The following is a 20,920-nucleotide window of genomic DNA, read 5'->3' as shown; positions in this document are numbered from 1 at the left end:
ATTTGGTGATAAATTTTAGGGACAACACCAAAGGCACAATCCATGAAAGAAAAAAATTGATAAGCCGGACTTCATTAAAATTAGAAATGGGAAATTAGAAACTTCATTAAAATTAGTACTTCACTAAAATTAGAAACTTCATTAAAATTAGGACTTCTCTGTAAAAGACACTAAGAGAATGAACAGATAAGCCACAGTTTGGGAGAAAATCTTTACAAAAACATATCTGATGAAGAACTGGTATCCAAAATATACAAGAACTCTTAAAACTCAACAATAGGAAAACAACCCAATTTTAAAAATGTGTAAAGATCTGAACACATACACCTCACCAAAGAAGATATACAGAGAGGAAATAAGCATATGAAAAGATGTTTAACATCATCTCATCAGGGAATTGCAGATTAAAACAACAGGATAAATAAGTAAGAAAATACAATAAGGCAAATAACTACATACTTATTAGAATGGCTAAAATTCCAGATTTTACAACACCAAATGCTGCCAAGGATGTGGAGCAACTGTAACTCTCATTCCTTGCTGGCAGGAATGCAAAATGGTATAGCCATTTTTGAAGACAGTTTGGCAGTTTCTTACAAAGCTAAACATATAGTCTATATACTATTTTGATATAGACCAATGGAATAGACTAGAGAGCCCAGAAATAAACCCTCACATATATGGTCAATTGATTTTCAACAAGGATGCCAAGACCATTCAATGGGGAAAGACAGTCTTTTCAACAAACAGTGCTGGGAAAACTGAATATCCACATATAAAAGATGAAGTTGACCCTTACCATAAACCATATACAAAAATTAAATCAATATGGATCAAAGACCTTAATTTAAGAGCTAAAGCTATAAGACTCTTAGATGAAATCAGGGAAAAAGCTTCATGACTGGATTTGGCAATGATTTCTTAAATATTTCTTAAAAGCACAGATAGCAAAAGAAATAAATATATAAATTGGACTTCTTCAAACTTAAAAGCTTTTCTGCATCAAAGAGGACTATGAAGAGAATAAAAAAACAACCAACTGAATGGGGCAAAATATTTGAAAATCATATATCTGATAAAGGATTAATATCCAGAATGTATAAAGAACTCTTGTGGCCGGGCGCGGTGGCTCACGCCTGTAATCCTAGCACTCTGGGAGGCCGAGGCGGGTGGATTGCTCAAGGTCAGGAGTTCGAGACCAGCCTGAGCGAGACCCCGTCTCTACTAAAAATAGAAAGACATTATATGGACACCTAAAAATCTATATAGAAAAAATTAGCCGGGCATAGTGGCGCATGCCTGTAGTCCCAGCTACTCGGGAGGCTGAGGCAGTAGGATTGCTTAAGCCCAGGAGTTTGAGGTTGCTGTGAGCTAACCTGACGCCACGGCACTCACTCTAGCCTGGGCAACAAAGTGAGACTCTGTCTCAACAAAAAAAAAAAAAAAAAAAAAGAACTCTTGCAACTCAACAACAAAAAATCCCAACTCAAAAATGGTCCAAGGACTTGAATAGACATTTCTCCAGAGAAAGTATACAAAACGCCAATGAACACATGGAAAAATGCTCAACATCATTAGTCATTAGAGAAATGCAGATTAGCCTACAGCCAAACTACCCTGAATGTGACAGATCTCGTCTGATCTAGTAAGCTCAGCAGGGTTGGGCCTGGTTAGTACTTGGATGGGAGAGAAATGCAAATCAAAACTGCAATGAGATACCACTTCACACCCACTAGAATAGCTATTATCAAAAAGATTAAAAAAAAAAAAAACAAGAAGTATTGCAAGAATGTGGATAAATTTGAGCCGCCGAGTATTGGTGGGAATGTAAAATGTTACAGTCACTGTAGAAAACAGACAATTCCTCAAAAAAGCTAAACAGAATTACCATATGATCCAGCAATTCCACTCCGCAATTCCACTCCTAGAGTAGAATTGCTCTAGGAGTCCACTAGATTTGGTCCACTGTTAGGCAGGGACCAAATCTGCAGGTGGCAGATACAGGCCAGGAGAGTGGTTCCTAGGGCAGAGAAGGTGGGGGGAAGGGACTACAGGAAAACGCAGAACACCTGATAGTCATGTATATCGGTCATCATCTGGTAACATTCCATGCCCCTGAAAGCCCGCCCCCTGACCAAGCCAACAAAAGGAAACCAGCTGGGAGTCCTTAACTCTTTCTCTACTCATGTAGACTGACCCGTTCCTCTCTCTGGAATGTATTTTCACTTTCTATAGCTCCCTTCTTTTCTGTAATAAAAGCTGTTTGTATGGAATTGCTTCTTGTCTGTGGTCACTCTGTCACACCAGCCCTACTTGTGAATTTTCCAAACATGAAGCCAAAGAACCAGGACAACAGTCTACCAAGAGGCCAGACCTGACATTTGGTACTGAAACCCTGGAGCCTCTTTCCTTTGAAGGTGAGGTGATGGAGTATGTGTATTTTCTGGAGGTTGCCTTGTCACATCGTCTTTATGTCTCCTTGCTTTCCCAAATCTGATGAGATGCAGTGAGTAGGACAAATGTGGTGCAAACCTGAGTTCCTGTCCTTTGTGTTGCAACACTAGGACTCAGAGACAGCACTGTGGAAAATCCGACCCTGCTACGTGCAGTCCAGGTCTTATGCAACCCACCTTACCCTCAGTCAGTGAGCTGCCTGCTTTCCGTGGAGTGTTTTGTTCTCAGTCTGAGGAAGCAGTGGAGCCACTGAGGGTTGAGGGGATAGCCTGACTGGAAAACTGCCTGACTATAGTGATGCCCCTATAGCAGCATTAAGTGTTTTCTTGCCTATCTTTCTCTTTCTAACTAAAACTTAATTTTCTAGGACTGTGTTCTGTGACAACCCATGCTGTTTCAGACTTAGAGAACTTAAGGTAGACCGACCCCCACCATCTGCCATGTGGTCATGGGCAGGGGTTTCACCAGGTCTCCGGAGCCAAGGGAGGGCTCCAACCATGGGGACGGGACATGCGGTCCCCACAGTGAAGTACCCCCCAGGAGAGGGACGCCTGAATGGGTGGCAGCCAACACCTCAGGACGAGGGACACCTGGTTCCACAGGTGGTTGGAATAGAGGTTTTGGGCACGACCTAACTAAGCAAGCTCTGAAGCAAACCTGCCGGACACAGGGACGCCTGGTCCAACTGTTAATCTACTCTTGGTTTATTCTGTTCTCTTCTCATAGAGACAATGGCACAAGAAACCTCAGTCCCCACCAATTCTCCCCTAGGATGTGTGTTAAAAAACTGGAAGAGGCCAGGCGCGGTGGCTCATGCCTGTAATCCTAGCACTCTGGGAGGCCGAGGCGGGTGGATCGCTCGAGGTCAGGAGTTTGAGACCAGCCTGAGCAAGAGCAAGACCCCGTCTCTACTAAAAATAGAAAGAAATTATCTGGCCAACTAAAAATATATATAGAAAAAAGTAGCCAGGCATGGTGGCACATGCCTGTAGTCCCAGCTACTTGGGAGGCTGAGGCAGGAGGATTGCTTGAGCCCAGGAGTTTGAGGTTGCTGTGAGCTAGGCTGACGCCACTGCGCTCTAGCCTGGGCAACAGAGCAAGACTCTGTCTCAAAAAAAAAAAAAAAAAAAAAAAAACTGGAATAGCCTTGGACTCAACAGCCTCTGCAAAACAAAACTATTGTTTTTCTGCAGCACAGTCTAGCCCCAGTGCCAATTGCTGGGTGGAGAACTCTGGCCTAAGAACAGGAGTCTTACCCGAATACTATCCTACAATTAGATCTGTTTTGTAGAAGGGAGGGAAAATGGTCAGAAATTCCCTATGTTAAGGCCTTTATATACCTGAGAGATAACCCCCAATATTATGAGTCTTGTGTGGAGAGTGTCAAATTGGGACAGAAAAAGGTCTGGGCGCCTCTTTGGCTCTGGACAAACCTCAAATTTTGAAAAGAAATTAAGTGAGGACAAAGGGACTGTGGCTGTAGCCTCAGCCCCAGAGGAGCTTCAAACCCCACCAGAATATGATCCACCCCCTCCTCTTTACCCCTCTTTTCCGAGTCTGAATCTACTTTCCTATGTCCTTTACAGGAAGTATCAGGGCCCACAGGACAGCCTGTGAGGGTTCACCCTCCATTCTCAATGGGGGAATCTCAAAACACGTAAGGAAAAACTAACTGGGAAGCTTCTTAGCTGACCCAGGGAGATTCATAGAAGAATTTGAACACCTGACAATTGTTTTTTATTTAAACTGGAAGCATGTATGGGTCTTGCTCTCGCATTGCTGCTCACTAAACAAAAGAAAGAGGATTTGGTCAGGTTTACGGAGATCAGCTCCATGCACTAAATCAAAATCTTCCACCTGGAAATCAAACAGTCCCCCAGGGGGACCCAGGGTGGAATTACCAATGGGATCAAAGAGGACCCCACCTCTACAACCACATGCTAGTGTGCCTTATAGGAAGCATGAAAGCTATTCAGAGGAAACCAGTCAACTTTTCTAAATTGGCAGAGGTAGTTCAAGGAAGGAAAGAAAGCCCAGAAATATTTAGGGAAAGAATCACTAAAGCTCCCAAGAAATGTACCATCATGGGCCCTAACACACCAGAGATAATAATAGCAATAAATACGTCATTAACAACTCTTACACTGATATTCACAGAAAACTCCAGAAGTTGGCCTCGGGACCCCAGATACAGCCCAACTATTGTTGGTGGCCTCCACTGTCTACAACAATTGGGATATAGTGATAACACAGAGGGACCACCAAAAGGCCAAATTATTGGGGGTGGCTATTGCTGCTACGGCTCACCCGGCTACTCTGAAGAACCCAGAAGGTGGCGATAAGACCTGTTTTCAGGGTGGGGAGCCCAGGTACTTTCAAAAGGAGCACCAATTAAGACTCAAGGAGCCTAGAACCATACCGGGAATGCTGTGGGGCCCAGAAAACCATGTCCCAGAGGGGGATAACAGGGCCATTGGCAAGGGACTGGCACTCAACCCCCAGGGGCTGAGAGGGAGCCCAGGGCCTGGTAGTCATGGATGACCAGGCCTGAAAGGGCCCAGGTTCGACACAGGGTCCCACCCATACCATTGAGATCATACTTGAAGAACCCCGGGTAACCTTGGATGTGGCCCGTAAGCAATTTTTTTCTGTTTAATTTGGGAACCCTTTATTTGGTCATAAAAACCTTTGGCAGACCCCTGTCATCTTCCTTCTGTTATGGTTGTGGACATTGACGGATGCCCCACCAGAAGATATTATACTCCTGCTTTATTATGTAGCTGGGAAGGAATATGAGTTACTCACCAATTTGTGCTTATCCCTGAAATACCAATTTCTTTATTAGGAAGAGACTTTTTGGTCAAGTTGGGTCTCCAATTACAATTATAACCCCACACTATTATGTGGATGGGTAACCCTTGAGAATATTTTGAGAGAGGACAGAAGCTACCTACAGGCCTAGAGAATGTAGATCCTAGAGTTTGGGCAAATGGAAATTCAGTACAAGCTGTAAGAGTTCCACTGGTAAAGGTGACCCTCAAACCAGGAATTCCCTTCCCCTGTAAGGGACAGTATCCATTATCCCCAGAGGAGCATCAGAGAATTACCCCAATAATACAACAATAATGAAGGTTAGGCCAGGCGTGGTGGCTCACGCCTGTAATCCTAGCACTCTGGGAGGCCGAGGCGGGAAGATCTCTTGAGTTCAGGAGTTCGAGACCAGCCTGAGCAAGAGCAAGACCCCCCCCCCCCCCCACCGTCTCTACTAAAAATGGAAAGAAATTAGTCAGACAACTAAAACTATGTAGAAAAAATTAGCCAGGCATGATGGCATATGCCTGCAGTCCCAGCTACTTGGGAGGCTGAGGCAGAAGGATCGCTTGAGCCCAGGAGTTTGAGGTTGCTGTGAGCTAGGCTGATGCCATGACACTCTAGCCTGGGCCACAGAGTGAGACTCTGTCTCAAAAAAATAAAATAAATAATGAAGGCTAGTTGTTGATAGAATGTTCATCCCCTTGCAACACTCCCCTTCTAGCAGTAAAAAAACGGAATGGGAAATGGAGACCTGATGGTAGTGGTATGGTGATAGATGGACGTTGGAGAGCTGGGTGTGTGGTGGTCTCCCATACTCAGGTTCAGGCTCTCCAGAGTGGCCCCTTACCATCAAGTACCTCAGCTCAAAAGGCTGAGCTAGTAGCCCTAAGGCGGGTACTAGAATTGGCCAAGGATAAAAGAATACAAATCTACACTGACAGGAAATATGCCTTCATGATTCTCCGTGCACATGGCCAAATTTGGAAGGGGCTACTCTCAGCTATAAACTCTCCCATCAAACATGGAGAAGAAATTCAGAAACTTTTACAGGCAGTGTATTTACCAACAGAAATCTCAGTCATGCACTGTAGAGGACACCAAAAAGAAGGGGACATAGCACAGGGAAACAACAAAGCTGATCAGGAGGTCAAAGGGTGGCAAGAGAAGACGAGTTTGTATCCACAGCGTTACCAGTTTTACCTGTACCGTTAGAAGTACCAGACAGGCCGCTCTATTCTAAAGAGGAGGAGGAGGACTGGGCCAAGGGAAGGGGATTTACCTTCACTCTTGCGAGATGGTGGGAGCAAGAGGGAAAGCCGTTCATCCCCTCTAATATTTCTCACAAAGTGGTCTCTAGCTTTCACCAAGCCTTCCATGTGGAAGCCAAGTCTTTAGGGATCCTTTTAGGAAAAATGGTGATTATCCAAGTATTAGACAAATTGGTCCCACAAATTACTGCTTCCTGCTACCTGTGTATGCAAAATTATCCACAAGAGGGAGCTTACCGCCTGGGTTGCTAGAGCTGATGCAGTGGCGAGGCATGTGCCAGGGGAAGACTGGCAATTGGATTTTACTGTGATGAATTGGTGCAGAAGTTACAAATATCTTTTGGTATTGGTAGACACCTTCTCAGGATGGATCGAGGTGTACCCAACCCACACAGAAAGGGCCATAGCAGTATGTAAGATATTGTTAAGAGACATCATACCTTGCTTTGATCTTCCCCTGAACCTTCAGAGTGATAATGGATCAGCCTTTACATCCAAAATAACCCAGGGACTGACAACTGCCTTAGGAGTAGATTACCACTTACACACCTCCTGGCGGCCTCAGGCGTCTGGGCAAGGTAGACAGAACCAACCGAACTCTAAAAAGGACCCTAGCTAAGCTGTGTCAGGAGACTAAGACAGATTGGGTCCAAAACCTTCCATTGCTTCGATGCAGATCCTTGTCTCTCAGAGGGACACTTTTATTTTTTTTATTTTTTTGAGACAGAGTCTCACTCCGTTGCCCAGGCTACAGTGCCATGGCATCAACCTAGCTCACAGCAACCTCAAACTCCTGGGCTCAAGCAATCCTCCTGCCTCAGCCTCCCAAGTAGCTGGGACTACAGCCATGTGCCACCATGCCCGGCTAATTTTTTCTATATATATTTTTAGCTGTCCGTATAATTTCTTTCTATTTTTAGTAGAGTCAGGATCTCACTCTTGCTCAGGCTGGTCTCGAACTCCTGAGCTCAAACAATCCGCCCGCCTCAGCCTCACAGAGTGCTAGGATTATAGGCGTGAGCCACCGAGCCCGGCCCGGAGGGACACTTTTAAAACTCAGTCCTTTTGAAATTTTATATGGCCGACCATTCCAAGTACAAGTTATCAGGGAATGAGTTAATGTGTTGAGGCTAGTTATCTTCTAATACTGTGGTCCCCAACACCCAGGCTGCGGACCATCCCTGTGCTGCCCCCCAGCCCCGGTCTGTGGAAAAATTGTCTTCCATGAAATTGGTCCCTGGTGTCAAAAAGTTGGGGCACCGCTGTTCTAAAACATATCATACATCTGGGGAAAGTACAACAGGCATTGTTGGACTATGGGCAACAAGTCCTGCCTGGCCCACAGGAAGGGAAAATCACTGCCCCCATGCAAGCAGGGGACTGGACCCTCCTTAAAGGTTGGAAAGAAAGAGGACCTACCAGTCAGCCAGAGCCCCTGTGGAAGGACCCGTATCAGGTCTTGTTGTCTACCCCCACAGGAGTCAAACTGTAGGGAATCGAGAGCTGGGCACACATCTTGAGACTAAACCAGTGGACACTCAGAGCCCAGACACCAGCAAGGATGCTGAAACTGACACCTACAAGTGCGAACCAATTGAGGGATAAAGGTTCTCTTCAAAAAGGAGAAATAATTAAGCCTCACAGATTATGCCACCACAGATAGTAAAAATCCCTACATATATTTCCTGATCCTTCTTATGTTAGCCTTTGGTGGAATCTTCTGCATATTAGATATATTGTGCCATGCAGGAAGAATTCCGTGCTTGCCTATTTTCAAGCACCCATAATTTTCATATTTCCATTATGATTTCATTTTTCTTCATCTTACTGCAACTTCTTCTTTTTTTTTCTATTACCAAGTATGACCTGGTTATTACCATTCCTGGGACCTTTAGTGGCCATTGTCCTGTTAACATTTGGCCCATGCATTTTAATCTTCTTATTAAGTTTGTGTGTCTTCAAGCCTTCAACAGTTCTGTGTGAAGCTTATGCTAGCTTGGGGATTCCACCCCAAACCTGAACAAGATAATACCATCACCCATGGAGCCGCTGGATAAGGCCACAAGTTACTTCCATGTGTAACTTTTAAAAGAGGTCATGGAGCCTGGAGAACATCGTCCCTGTTCAGCTCAAAGCAGCTGCAGAAACTTCAACCACAAACCCCAAAGATTTTCAGACTCCACGTCTCTCAGTGGGGAATGTTAGGCAGGGACCAAGTAGGCAGGTGGCAGATACAGGCCAGGAGGGTGGTTCTTGGGGGTAGAGAAGGTGGTGGGGAGGAACTGCAGGAAAACGTAGAACACCTGACAATCATGTATATCAATCATCTGGTAATATTCCCCACCCCACCCCGTGTAAGCCCTCCCCTGGACCAGGCCAATAAAAGGAAACCACCTGGGAGTCCTTAACATCTTTCTCCCCTTGTGGAGACGGGTGGTGTTCCTCTCTCTGGAACATATTTTCACTTTGTATAGGTCCCTTCTTTTCTGCAATAAAAGCTGTTTGTATGGAATTTCTTCCTGTTTGTGGTCACTCTTGTCGCACTGGCCCTGCTTGTGAATTTTCCAAGCAAGGAGCCAAAAAAACAGGACAACAGCCTGCCAAGAGGCTGTACCTGACGTATGATCCAGCAATTCCACTCCTAGAGTATATACCTTAAAGAATTGAAACCAAGGACCCCGAACAGGTATTTGTACATGAATATTCATATCAGCATTATTCTCAATAGCCAAAAGATAGAAGGAACACAAGTGCCCGTGAATGGATAAACAAAATGTGGTGTATACATACAATGAAATATTATTTAGCCTTAAAAAGGAATAAACTTCTGATACAAAGTACAACACGAATAAACCTCGAAGACATAACTGAAGACACAAAGAGACAAATATTGTATGATTCCACTTATATGAGATACTTAGAGTAGTCAAATTCATAGAGACAGAAAGTAGAATGGTGATTACCAGGGATGGAGGAAGGGGAGAATGGAAAGTTATTGTTTAATGGGTACAGAGTTTCAGTTTGGGAAGATGAAAACGTTCTGGAGGTGAATGTTGGTGAAGGTTGCACAACGTGAATGTGCTTAATGCTGTTGAACTGTATACTTAAAAATGGCTAAAATGGGGCTGGGCATGGTGGCTCACGCCTGTAATCCTAGCACTCTGGGAGGCCGAGGTGGGTGGATCACTCGAGGTCAGGAGTTCGAGACCAGCCTGAGCAAGAGCGAGACCCTGTCTCTACTAAAAAATAGAAAGAAATTAGCTGGACAACTAAAAATATATAGAAAAAATTAGCTGGGCATGGTGGCACATGCCTGTAGTCCCAGCTACTTGGGAGGCTGAGGCAGAAGGATTGCTTGAGCCCAGGAGTTTGAGGTTGCTGTGAGTTAGGCTGATGCCATGGCACTCTAGCCCAGGCAACAGAGCAAGACTGTGTCTCAAAAAAAAAAAAAAAAAAAAAAAACAAGGAAGAAGAAGTGTTGACAACATTGTGGATAAATAGGAACTCTTGTACCAATACATTGCTGGTGAGAATGTAAAACGTAGAAAATAGTTTGCTGGTCCCTCTGAAAGTTAAGCACAATTGCCATAGGACCCAGCAACTCGACTTCTAGAGTTATATCCCCCAAAATTAAAAATGGATACTCAAGTACTTGTTCAAGAATGATCATAGCAGCACTATTCATAATAGCCAAAGGTGGAAACAACCCAGATGTCCATCAAAAGATGAATGCATAGCAAACTGTGGTATATAAATACAATGGACTATTATTCAGCCATGAAAAGGAATGAAATACTGATATAGGCTACAACTTCTATGAACCTCAAAACATGTTAAGTGGCCTAGGCGCAGTGGCTCATGCCTGTAATCCTAGCACTCTGGGAGGCCCCATCTCTACTAAAAATAGAAAGAAATTATATGGACAACTAAAAATATATGCAGAAAAAATTAGCTGGGCACGGTGGCGCATGCCTGTAGTCCCAGCTACTCGGGAGGCTGAGGCAGGAGGATTGCTTGAGTCCAGGAGTTTGAGGTTGCTGTGAGCTAGGCTGACGCTATGGCACTCTAGCCTGGGCAACAGAGTGAGACTCTGTCTCAAAAAAAAAAAAAAAAAAAAAAAATGTTAAGTGGAAGAAAGCAGACACAAAAGGTCACATTTTGTATGATTCCTTTTATATGAAATATCCAAAATAGATCCCTAAAGACAGAAAGCATATTAATGTTTGCCACTGGGGGTGGGGGATGTGTGTTAATTAATATGTTCAGGGTGTTCTTCTGGGGTGATGAAAAATTTAGAAACTAGGGAGAGGTGATGGTTGTACAGCATTGTGGATGCACTCAATGCCACTGAACTGTATACTTTAAAATGATTAATTTTAAGTTATATGAATTTCATCTCACTTAACAAAAAAGAACTTAATGACCACACTTGATTTAGCTATTATGGAGTTTTGTGGGGAGCAGTGGTGCATCTTTCAGAGAACTGGCCCCAAGTTCCTAAGAAGGCAAAAGGACACGCCTATGAAGGGTACGCAGGACCTCTCTGTACTATTAATACTTTTGCAACTTCAAAATAAAAGTCTAGGCCGGGCGCGGTGGCTCACGCCTGTAATCCTAGCACTCTGGGAGGCCGAGGCGGGTGGATGGCTCCAGGTCAGGAGTTCGAGACCAGCCTGAGCAAGAGCAAGATCCCATCTCTACTAAAAATAGAAAGAAATTATATGGACAGCTAAAAATATATATATAGAGAAAAAAGTAGCCAGGCATGGTGGCGCATGCCTGTAGTCCCAGCTACTTGGGAGGCTGAGACAGGAGGATCGCTTGAGCCCAGGAGTTTGAGGTTGCTGTGAGCTAGGCTGACGCCACGGCACTCTAGCCCAGGCAACAGAGCGAGACTCTGTCTCAAAAAAAAAAAAAAAAAAAAAAAGTCTAAAAGAAAAACAAAGACGTGGTTGTGGCTGCCCCATGCCTCCCACCCTCAGGTCTAACACTCAGAGACCGACCACCTCCTGAGGTTCTGGGACTTATCCCAGGCAATAGACCTCAATTGGCCTACCTAGGGTTGGCATCTGTCCTGGTCTGGAGGCAGGACCAGAAGCTGGCTCAGAATCTAGTTTCACTTTCACTTCTGCTTTCCTGGAAATGACAGAGGAGCCAGGAAGAGAGCTATGACAGCACCGTAGCGTCTGTCCTTCACTCCTGTGGTCTTGGTGCCTGTTTGCACTAGCTACAGCTAGGCACTGGCCCCTGCTGTCACCACCTCCCACACAGACCCTGTCTATGAGCACGGCAGCCTGCTGTTCAGCCCCAGGCTCGAGGATGGATTTCCTGGAGACTTCCAAGCTAATGGATGAGGAGCTGTACTCGAGACAGCTGTGAGGCCTGAGGTGGGGTGGAGAGTGGGGTGGCCTTGAGGCCTCTGATCTACAACTACCTGCCCTCCTACTTCCCATCCACAGGTATGTGCTGGGCTCACCTGCCATGCAGAGAATTCAGGGAGCCAAGGTCCTGCTGTCAGGCCTGCAGGGCCTGGGGGCTGAGGTGGCCAAGAACTTGGTCCTGATGGGTGTAGGCAGCCTTACTCTGCATGATCCCTACCCCACCTGCTGGTCTGACCTGGCTGCCCAGGTAAGCACCTGGGGGGCGGGGGCGGGGGGTGCCATGGGCTCCCAGACCCTGATAGGAGCAGGGCCCAAGAGGAGTCTCTTTGCTCAGGCTGTACTGGGTCTCTCCCTAGTTTTTCCTCTCAGAGCAGGACTTGGGAAGGAACAGGGCAGAGGCCTCTCAAGAGTTCTTGACTCAGCTCAACAGAGATGTCCAGGTCTTTGTGCACACGGGTGACATCACTGAGGACCTGCTGTTGGACTTCCAGGTCAGCCCAGTCCCCTCCTCCAGCCTTCAACAGCAGGGAGGGCTGGGAAGTGGTTCCGGCCCCCCTGCTGATCATGCTGTCCACCCAGGTGGTGGTGCTGACTGCCTCAAAGCTGGAAGAGCAGCTGAAGGTGGGCACCTTCTGCCATAAGTACGGAGTCTGCTTTCTGGTGGCTGACACGTGGGGCCTTGTGGGGTGAGTGAGACTGCTTGCCCAGCCTATCACATTACAGCCAGCAACTGGTCCCAGTGCTGTCCCGAGCTCCAGGCTTGCTCCAATGCCCCTCCATCCCACCTCAGGCCTATCCCAGCATTCCCTTCTGATTCTGGTCCCCAGTCCCACTCTCTGGTTCCTCCATTCCAGCTTGCAGACCTGCTTCAGTAACCCTCTCAAACTCTAGTTTCCAAGCCTCTACCATTCCTTTGGGCCTGACCTAGTGTCCCCTACCCTTAACCACAACCTGTGAGCCACTTCAGCCCACCCCATCCCAGGCAGTTGTTCTGTGACTTTGGTGAGGACTTCACCGTGCAGGACCCCACGGAGGCAGAACCTCTGACAGCTGCCATCCAGCACATCTCCCAGGTGGGTGCTGAGCTGTGGGCACTCACCTGCTGACCAGGGAGGGGCTGCTAGGGCCTATGGAAGGCAGGTACAGGCACCCCTGAGCCAAGCCACCTCCTACCCAGGGCTCCCCCGGCATTCTTACTCTGAGAAGAGAGGCCAGTGCCCCCTGTTTCTGTGATGAGGACTTGGTGACTTTCTCAGGCATCGAGGGCATGGTTGAGCTCAACGGCTGTGCTCCCCGGCCCATCCGCGTGCGGGGTAAGCCAATCCCATTCTAACTCCAGGCTTGCTGCCCAAGCCTCCATGGGAGCTGAAGACAGCCTGGTTTCTGGGGATAGGTTCTCCCTCAACCTTCCTCAGGGTGTGGCAAGGTCTGGGACACAGATGCAAGACAGGACGGTGCATGGGAACTACTCAGGTTCAGGGGTCATACTGACTAGGCTGGATCTCCCCCAGAGGACGGGTCCCTGGAGATTGGGGACACAACAACATTCTCTCCTTACTTGCGTGGTGGGGCTATCACTGAAGTCAAGAGACCCAGGACCGTGAGACATGTGAGTACAAGTGCATCTGAGGTGGAGGAGCTTGGGCACCCCGAGGGGTCTGCAGTGTTCTGGACCTGACGCTGAGCCAGGTGCCCCTGCAGGAGCCCCTGGACGCAGCCCTGCTCCAGCCCCGTGTGGTGGCCCAGAGTCCCCAAGAAGTCTACCGTGCCTACTGCCTGCACCAGGCCTTCCGTGCACTACACAAGTTCCAGCACCTCAATGGTCGGCTACCCCAGCCCTGGGATGTTGTGAGTGGCCCGGTCACTCCTACCCCAGCCTCTGTCTTATTGAGGTTTCACTTGCCAGAAGGCAACAATGACCATTCCAGATCCAAGTTTGAATCCCAGAGGCAGTTTCCCCACTCGTAAAAAGATGAAAAATACTACCTCTAGACTAGAGGCTGGTTCCATGGAAGAGCCAGGCACACATCATGGGGACCCCTACTACAACCTAACCCCCCAGATGAGGGCTGGAAGCTGCACCCAGGGTGGCAAAGCCTTCAGGGCTGCTGTCTGGGGCTGGGCATCCTCTGGTATGGCACAGGCTGGCAATAGGGCCAGGCCTTCCCACTCAGGCCTCTGCTTCCTCTTCTGTGGAACAGGGTGGACAGCTGCCTGAAGGATTGGAGTGGGGATTGGCACTTAGGCTGGGGCTACTATGCCCACAGAATCCCACCCCACAGGTTGATGCAGAGACAGTGGTAGGGCTGGCCCGGGACCTGGAACCAATGAAGGGGACAGAGGAAGAGCCATTGGAAGAGCCGCTGGATGAGGTCCTAGTGCGGACAGTTGCCCTGAGTAGTGCTGGTGTCTTGAGCCCCATGGCAGCCATGCTGGGTGCAGTGGCTGCCCAGGAAGTGTTGAAGGTGGGTACAGGCATAGGCAGGGGTCGGGGACGACTGAGAAGTTATGGGGAGGTCCATGTATGTGCTAGACAGCGCCCAGCACCAGACAGCCACCCTGGAGGCTTCAACAACCTGAGTGCAACCTCTCTCTAGCCGGGATCTGAGAGGGTTAGGAAGTGGCAGGAATTCTCAGCCTAAAGTGCCACCCCTAGGCAATCTCCAGGAAGTTCATGCCCCTGGACCAGTGGCTGTACTTTGATGCCCTCGATTGTCTTCCGGAACATGGGGAGCTCCTTCACAATCCTGAGGACTGCACCCCGGTGAGAGCTTGGGGAGCCTTGTCCAAAATCAGGCCTAGGGGAGAAACATGAGGAAGGTCCCAAGGTCCTGATGCAGAAAACTCAGTGTAAGGAAATGCAGGCCAGTAGTCATCGCTGACTCCTATCTCTGTCCCCTAGAGAGGCTGCCGCTACGATGGGCAAATTGCAGTGTTTGGGGCTAGTTTTCAGGAGAAACTGAGCTGCCAGCACTACCTCGTGGTGAGCTGTGGGGTGAGGTTGGGAGTGCCTTTGGGAGGGCTGGGCCAGGCCCTCTGACTAAGGCTGCTACTGCCAGCAGGTGGGTGCTGGTGCCATTGGCTGTGAACTGCTCAAAGGCTTTGCCCTAATGGGCCTTGGGGCCGGAGGCAGCGGGGGCTTGACTGTTGCTGACATGGACCATGTAGAGCGCTCCAACCTCAGCCGTCAGTTCCTCTTCAGGCCCCAGGACATTGGTGTGAGTGCCAGCCCCTCTCCACACCCTTGTGTCCCACACTGTCCTCCCACATAGCCCCCCACCCAACATATTCCTGCCTTCTTCCTAGAGACCCAAGGCAGAGGTGGCTGCAGCAGCTGCTCAGATTCTGAACCCAAACTTAAAGGTAACCCCACTCACCCACCCACTGGATTCCACCACAGAGCACATCTATGGGGACAACTTCTTCTCCCAGGTGGATGGCGTGGCTGCTGCCCTGGACAGTTTCCAGGCCCGTGAGTGCTGGATTTTGAAGCTCAGCCCCTTGCCCAAGGCTGTGCCAGCTCCACTTCTGACCCTCTGCCCCTTGCCAGGGCGCTATGTAGCTGCTCGCTGCACCCACTATCTGAAGCCACTGCTGGAGGCAGGCACGCAGGGCACCAGGGGCAGTGCTTCAGTGTTCATGCCACATGTGACTGAGGCCTACAGAGCCCCTGCCTCAGCTGCAGCTTCTGAGGATGCTCCGTACCCTGTCTGCACCATGCGGCACTTCCCCAGCACAGTCGAGCATACCCTGCAGGTGGGAAGCACCCTGAAGACCCCCACCCCACGTAGCTCAGCCCTCAACTTCAGATCTGTTCCCCACCTGACATCTCATCGTTCCTCCCTCCTCCACAGTGGGCTCGGGATGAGTTTGAGGGGCTCTTCCGACGATCTGCAGAGATCATCAACCATTACCAACAGTCAGGCCACCAACAGAGGTAGATGGGAGTCCAGGGCCCCAAGCACGAGAGTCTGTGGGGCTCAGTCTCAAACTTTCTCATCTCTCTGCAGGACATGCACTTCCCTGGCAGACATGGATGGGCCACAGACACTGGCCTTACTGCAGCCAGTGCTGGGGGTCCTGAGAGTTCGTCCACAGAGCTGGCAAGACTGCGTGGTGTGGGCCCTTGGCCACTGGCAACTGTGCTTCCACCATGGCATCAAACAGCTGCTGAAGCGCTTCCCACCTGATAAAGTGGGTGGCCCGGGGTTGGGAGACTGAGGGCTCAGGAGCATCAGGCTGAGATCAGCGGCCTCTATTTCTTTCCCTAGGTGCTTGAGGATGGAACTCCCTTCTGGTTGGGTCCCAAACAGTGTCCCCAGCCCCTGGAGTTTGACACCAGCCAAGTGAGTGGGGTTACCTAGGGAGCATCAGGATGGAGATGTGGTCCCTCAAAGCAGCACTTGGCACCTCTGCATTCTGCAGGGATGCGCAAATGCTGAGAGACAGCCATGCCTCTACACACATGGGTGTCCACATGTGAGGCAGAGGCAGGCACTCAAACAGATTCACAAATGGGCAGTCACCCCCCACCCCATGCACCCATACATGCTTACTCGCATCATGCATCTGCTCCTGCTCTTGGTCTGGCTGCAGGACACACACATCCTATATGTGCTGGCGGCTGCCAACCTGTATGCCCAGATGCATGGGCTGCCTGGCTCACAGGACCAGACTGCACTCAAGGGGCTGCTGAAGCTGCTGCCACAGGCTGATCCCCAGCATCTGGCCCACATCGTCACTGGTAACCTAGAGCCTTGGCTTATGCTGAGTTTGGTGAGACCCCTGGCCCTAGTCCCCCATGCTGCCACTCAAAGGCCGAAGCCTGTCCTATCCTCAGCCTGTGCTGCAGGGAGAAGATAGGGTCTAGGGGACCTACAGCCAATCCACTACCTCTCAGTCCCTCTAACTTTGCTTCTCTCTAGGTTTAGACCCATCCTCTGGTCCCTCAGCAGGCCTTTTCCCTCCTGCCTACCCCACGTCTCAGTTCTCTCAGCAGATTCTCAGCAAAAGAAACAAATAAATAAAATCCACTGGGCCCTGGGGAGTACCTAGCTATGGTCCCCAGATGAGGGCAGAGTCACACAGGTGTGCATGCATGTGCGCACGCACACACACACTGACACACGTGGGTGAAGACTGAGACTGTTAGGGAGGAGATTGAAGCATTAATTAAGGGGGCTTCTTGATTTGATTAAGGAGTAGTAAGTGGGCTAGGTGTGGTGGCTCACACCTGTAATCCTAACACTCTAGAAGGCTGAGGTGGGAGGATCTCTTGAGGTCAGGAGTTCAAGACCAGCCTGAGCCAGAGAGAGACCCTGTCTCTACTAAAAATAGAAAAAAATTAGCTGGGCATGGTGGCACATGCCTATAGTCCCAGCTACTTGGGAGGCTGAGGCAGGAGGATTGCTTGAGCCCAGGACTTTGAGGTTGCAGTGAGCTATGATAACACCACTTCACTCTAGTTGGGGCAACAGAGCAAGATTCTGTCTCAAAAAAAAAAAAAAAAAAGGAGTAGTAAGTGATAGGCTTGGCAGAAACCAAGAATAGGTATGAGGCTCCAGGAAGAGTGCAGGAGACAGGGGCTAAGGACTGCCCAATGCCCCTTCTCACCTGACAGGCCCTGAGCAGCTGAAGAAACTGGGCGATGTCCTGGAAGTCTGGAACATGGGCTCTCCCCTGAAGCCTCTGATATTTGAGAAGGTGGGAGCCCAAGTGGGGGTGAGGGATTGGGCCAGGGAGGTTGTTGGGGAAGGTCAGGAGCTTAGAGGGTAGCTTTGGAGCTCTTTGGCCCAAGTTCTGCATCGGGGACCTGGAAGCAGCTCACCTTCCCCAAACTTCAGCTTCATTATCTGATAAATGGGGAGATGATGAGCACCCACCTCACAGAATTGTGGGAAGGCCTGTGTGGTGGCACACAGTTGGCCACGGTGAGGGACACTGCTGCAGTGTTAACACTACTGTGACTTGAGCTTCATAGGATGATGACAGCAACTTCCATGTGGACTTTGTGGCAGCAGCGTCTAGCCTACGGTCTCAGAACTATGGGATCCCACCAGTCAATCGTGCCCAGGTAACCCCGCCCCTTGGGGCTGAGGTCTAGAGGTGGGGGCCAAACCCTTGCCCTAGACCTTGGGCCCAGACCAAAGCTCCTGTCCTTGGCAGTGCAAGCGAATCGTGGGCCAGATTATCCCAGCCATTGCCACCACTACAGCAGCTGTGGCAGGCCTGGTGGGCCTGGAGCTGTATAAGGTGGTGGGGAAGCCACGACCCCTTGGTGCCTTTCGCCACAGCTATCTGCACCTGGCTGGAAATTACTTCAGCCGCTGGGTGCCTTCAGCCCCAGCCACCCAGACAGTGAGTCTGTGATACCCCACCCCTACTCTCACTAGGCCTGGGTTTCCCCTGAGCCTACTCGCATAGGCTCCACTCTAGCTGTGGGCTCTCACTAGGACCCCAACTATGCGGAAGTCCTCAAGACTCTTTTCAGCCCCCTTCCTGCCATGAAGCCAGGCTGGGACCTGTCAGACACAGGAAGCAGCCATCAGCCATCCCCCACCCCCCAACGCTTCACAGCCCAGGGTCTGGAGGAGCTGCCTCTTTAACTCATTAGTGGAGCCAGACATCCCCCACAGCCCCCTCCTTCCCAGTCGTACCCCTGAAGGGGAGGTGGTAATAAGGGGGATTAGGGCCCCAGCCCTAGAAAAAGTCTCGCATCCCCCTGCATGGCATGGAGACCCTAGCCTGCCCCTTCCTAGCTGAGTTAAAGGGCACTAGGCTTGTTACCAGGGGTGTGAGGTCTGCAACCCTGTGTGGGGGGGGTGTCTATGCATTCATGTCACAGGTGTGAGTGCACTGGGGTCTGGGCATCCCTGGTGTGTGGGCATGGAGGCAGCAAGCTTGCACATCTGTATGCCAGATGGGAGTGCAGGGCTCCTCCTCCATGTCGGTATGCATGGATGTGCATGTGGGTACACGTGAGTGTGTTCCTCAGCTTGTGTGCATGTGTGTTCCTGTGAGTGCAGGGCTGTGAATGCCTCCAGCCGTGTGCCCAAGCTCTGCAATAGTTGGCATTTCCTTGGGGCATAGGAGAGGGGGTGGAGGGAATGCTCTCACGGGGGAGAGGGCAGAGGTCATGGGCCAGCACTGGGCTTTTGCTGAGCAGCCCTGGGTTTTGTCCAGACATAACACACAGAGCCCCTTTGTGAGGCACCCCACCTCTAACCAGCACACAGTCTGCCTTTGTCCAGAGAGTGGAGGGGGAGGGGAAGGAGCCCCCATCTTGCCTCTAGCCTAGTTTCAGCTTGACCTCAGTGTGTTTTCTAAGGGACTGGCAGGGCCCCCCTGTCCTGGTCTCTGGATGCCTGACAGTCACTCTTCTGTCCTCAGCTCTAGGCACCAGAACCCCAAGACTTTTGAAATAGGGAAGAAAAGAGGGGTTTAGGAAGAGGAGGCCTCTAAGGACCGTGACCCTGCTGGGGTCTCTGGGCCAGTAGGGCTCCAGTGGTCACTGTGCCTTTTGTCCCTGGATCCCCATAAGTAGTCCAAGGCCCTGGCGGTACAGGAGGGGGGATAGGATGTGGCCCCCAGCTCCCAGCCTGTATCTGAGAAACAAGCAGTTTTATCAGAGACTGCAGGGGCCCTGCTCCGGCTTCCTCAGGAAGCACCACCCCCTCATCCTCCCCCCAACACAACTGGCCCGTGTGATGGATAGTCTGTTTCCCTGTGCGGGCCCCACAGCCCCATTTCCTGTGCTGGCCCCAGCATGGGCGGGGAGGGGGCTGAGACTCTGGGCCCAGATCCCACCTTCCACCCCCCCACCCCCTGGCTCCTGTTTCCTGCCTCTAGTCCAGCTCTTCCCCTAGGAAAGGCTACTGGTAACTGGGATGGGGTTGGGATGTGTGTAAGAAGTCGCTCACTCCTTCCCATCCCTCACCCCCCAGTTCCATCACCTGAAGTGGACCTGTTGGGACCGTCTGAGGGTTCCTGCTGGGCAGCCTGAGAGGACACTGGAGTCACTGCTGGCCCATCTCCAGGTGTGCCCTGTCCCTCCCTTGCCCTGCCTCAGCCTAGCCTGGCCCAGCTGACATCTGACCTGTCTCTCTCTAGGAGCAACATGGGCTGAGTGTGAGGATGCTGCTGCATGGCCCAGCCCTGCTCTACTCAACAGGATGGTCACCTGAAAAGCAGGCTCAGTACCTGTCCCTCAGGTGAGCCCACACCTGGCTTTTGCCAGGCCCCACGTGTCCTTGGAGATTAGGAATGGGGGACACACAGCCTTTCCTCTTCCCAATCCCATTCTGGGCCCCTCACACCTTCCTGAAGCATTCTTTCACCAAATGGAGCCAGCAAATGGGCTGGGGGTGGGGTGAGGGCTGACAGCCTGAGTAGGGGCCTTCAGGAGCTGCTTGCTTGGCCAGCCCTGCTGCCCCCCCACCCCCCCACTGCACAGCCCCCCTTTCACAGCCCAGTCCCAGGGGACCTATGGCTTCCTGCCTCCTGCTTGCTCCGCCAGCTGCTCCTGAAATAGTTTCAGATGTTTCCTGTCTTGAGCTGCTCCTGCTCTTGGCTTGGGCTCCTGATGGCTGCCAATGCCCGCTAGTCCATGCCAGGCTGCTCTCTGCCTGCCACTACTCACCTGCCCAATCTCCCCTAAACCCCGCCCCCCCACCAGGGTGACAGAACTGGTTAAACAGGTGACAGACCATGTGCCTGAGCCTGGGCTGCGGGTGCTCGTCCTGGAGCTGAGCTGTGAGGGTGAGGAGGAGGACACTGCCTTCCCCCCTCTGCACTATGAGCTGTGACAAGGCAGCTCCCTCATCACCTGGCTCGATCGAGCCCTACATCCCAAGCCCTGCATCTTAAGCCCACAGTGGGCACTCAATAAATGCTTAATGAAGGAAAGCATAGTGGAGAGGATGGAACACTGGGTAGTAATGCACATGGGTGTGACATGGGAATAACAGGGACCCTCGCAGAGAAAGGAAAAGCTCTTTAGAAGAT

General features: G+C 50.3%; 1 protein-coding gene across 1 annotated transcript; it reads left to right on the top strand.

The window, feature by feature from the left end:
* Window positions 1-11,714: 11,714 nt before the first annotated feature.
* Window positions 11,715-20,811, top strand: UBA7 (ubiquitin like modifier activating enzyme 7). Its single transcript, XM_069475717.1, is given in 25 exon segments — window positions 11,715-11,911; window positions 11,996-12,164; window positions 12,274-12,408; window positions 12,497-12,603; window positions 12,900-12,990; window positions 13,095-13,230; window positions 13,429-13,526; window positions 13,619-13,765; window positions 14,200-14,382; window positions 14,574-14,681; window positions 14,820-14,900; window positions 14,980-15,135; window positions 15,224-15,389; window positions 15,468-15,673; window positions 15,772-15,836; window positions 15,928-16,111; window positions 16,189-16,263; window positions 16,514-16,670; window positions 16,673-16,693; window positions 17,538-17,620; window positions 17,898-17,990; window positions 18,083-18,274; window positions 19,861-19,953; window positions 20,027-20,127; window positions 20,592-20,811. Coding segments are annotated over 25 exon segments (3,072 nt in total). The 5' UTR covers window positions 11,715-11,816; the 3' UTR covers window positions 20,722-20,811.
* The last annotated feature ends 109 nt before the right edge of the window (window positions 20,812-20,920 follow it).

Source organism: Eulemur rufifrons, chromosome 7, assembly GCF_041146395.1.
Source record: "Eulemur rufifrons isolate Redbay chromosome 7, OSU_ERuf_1, whole genome shotgun sequence".
Taxonomy (NCBI): Eukaryota; Metazoa; Chordata; class Mammalia; order Primates; family Lemuridae; genus Eulemur; species Eulemur rufifrons.
This window is presented reverse-complemented; position numbering and strand designations above follow the sequence as displayed.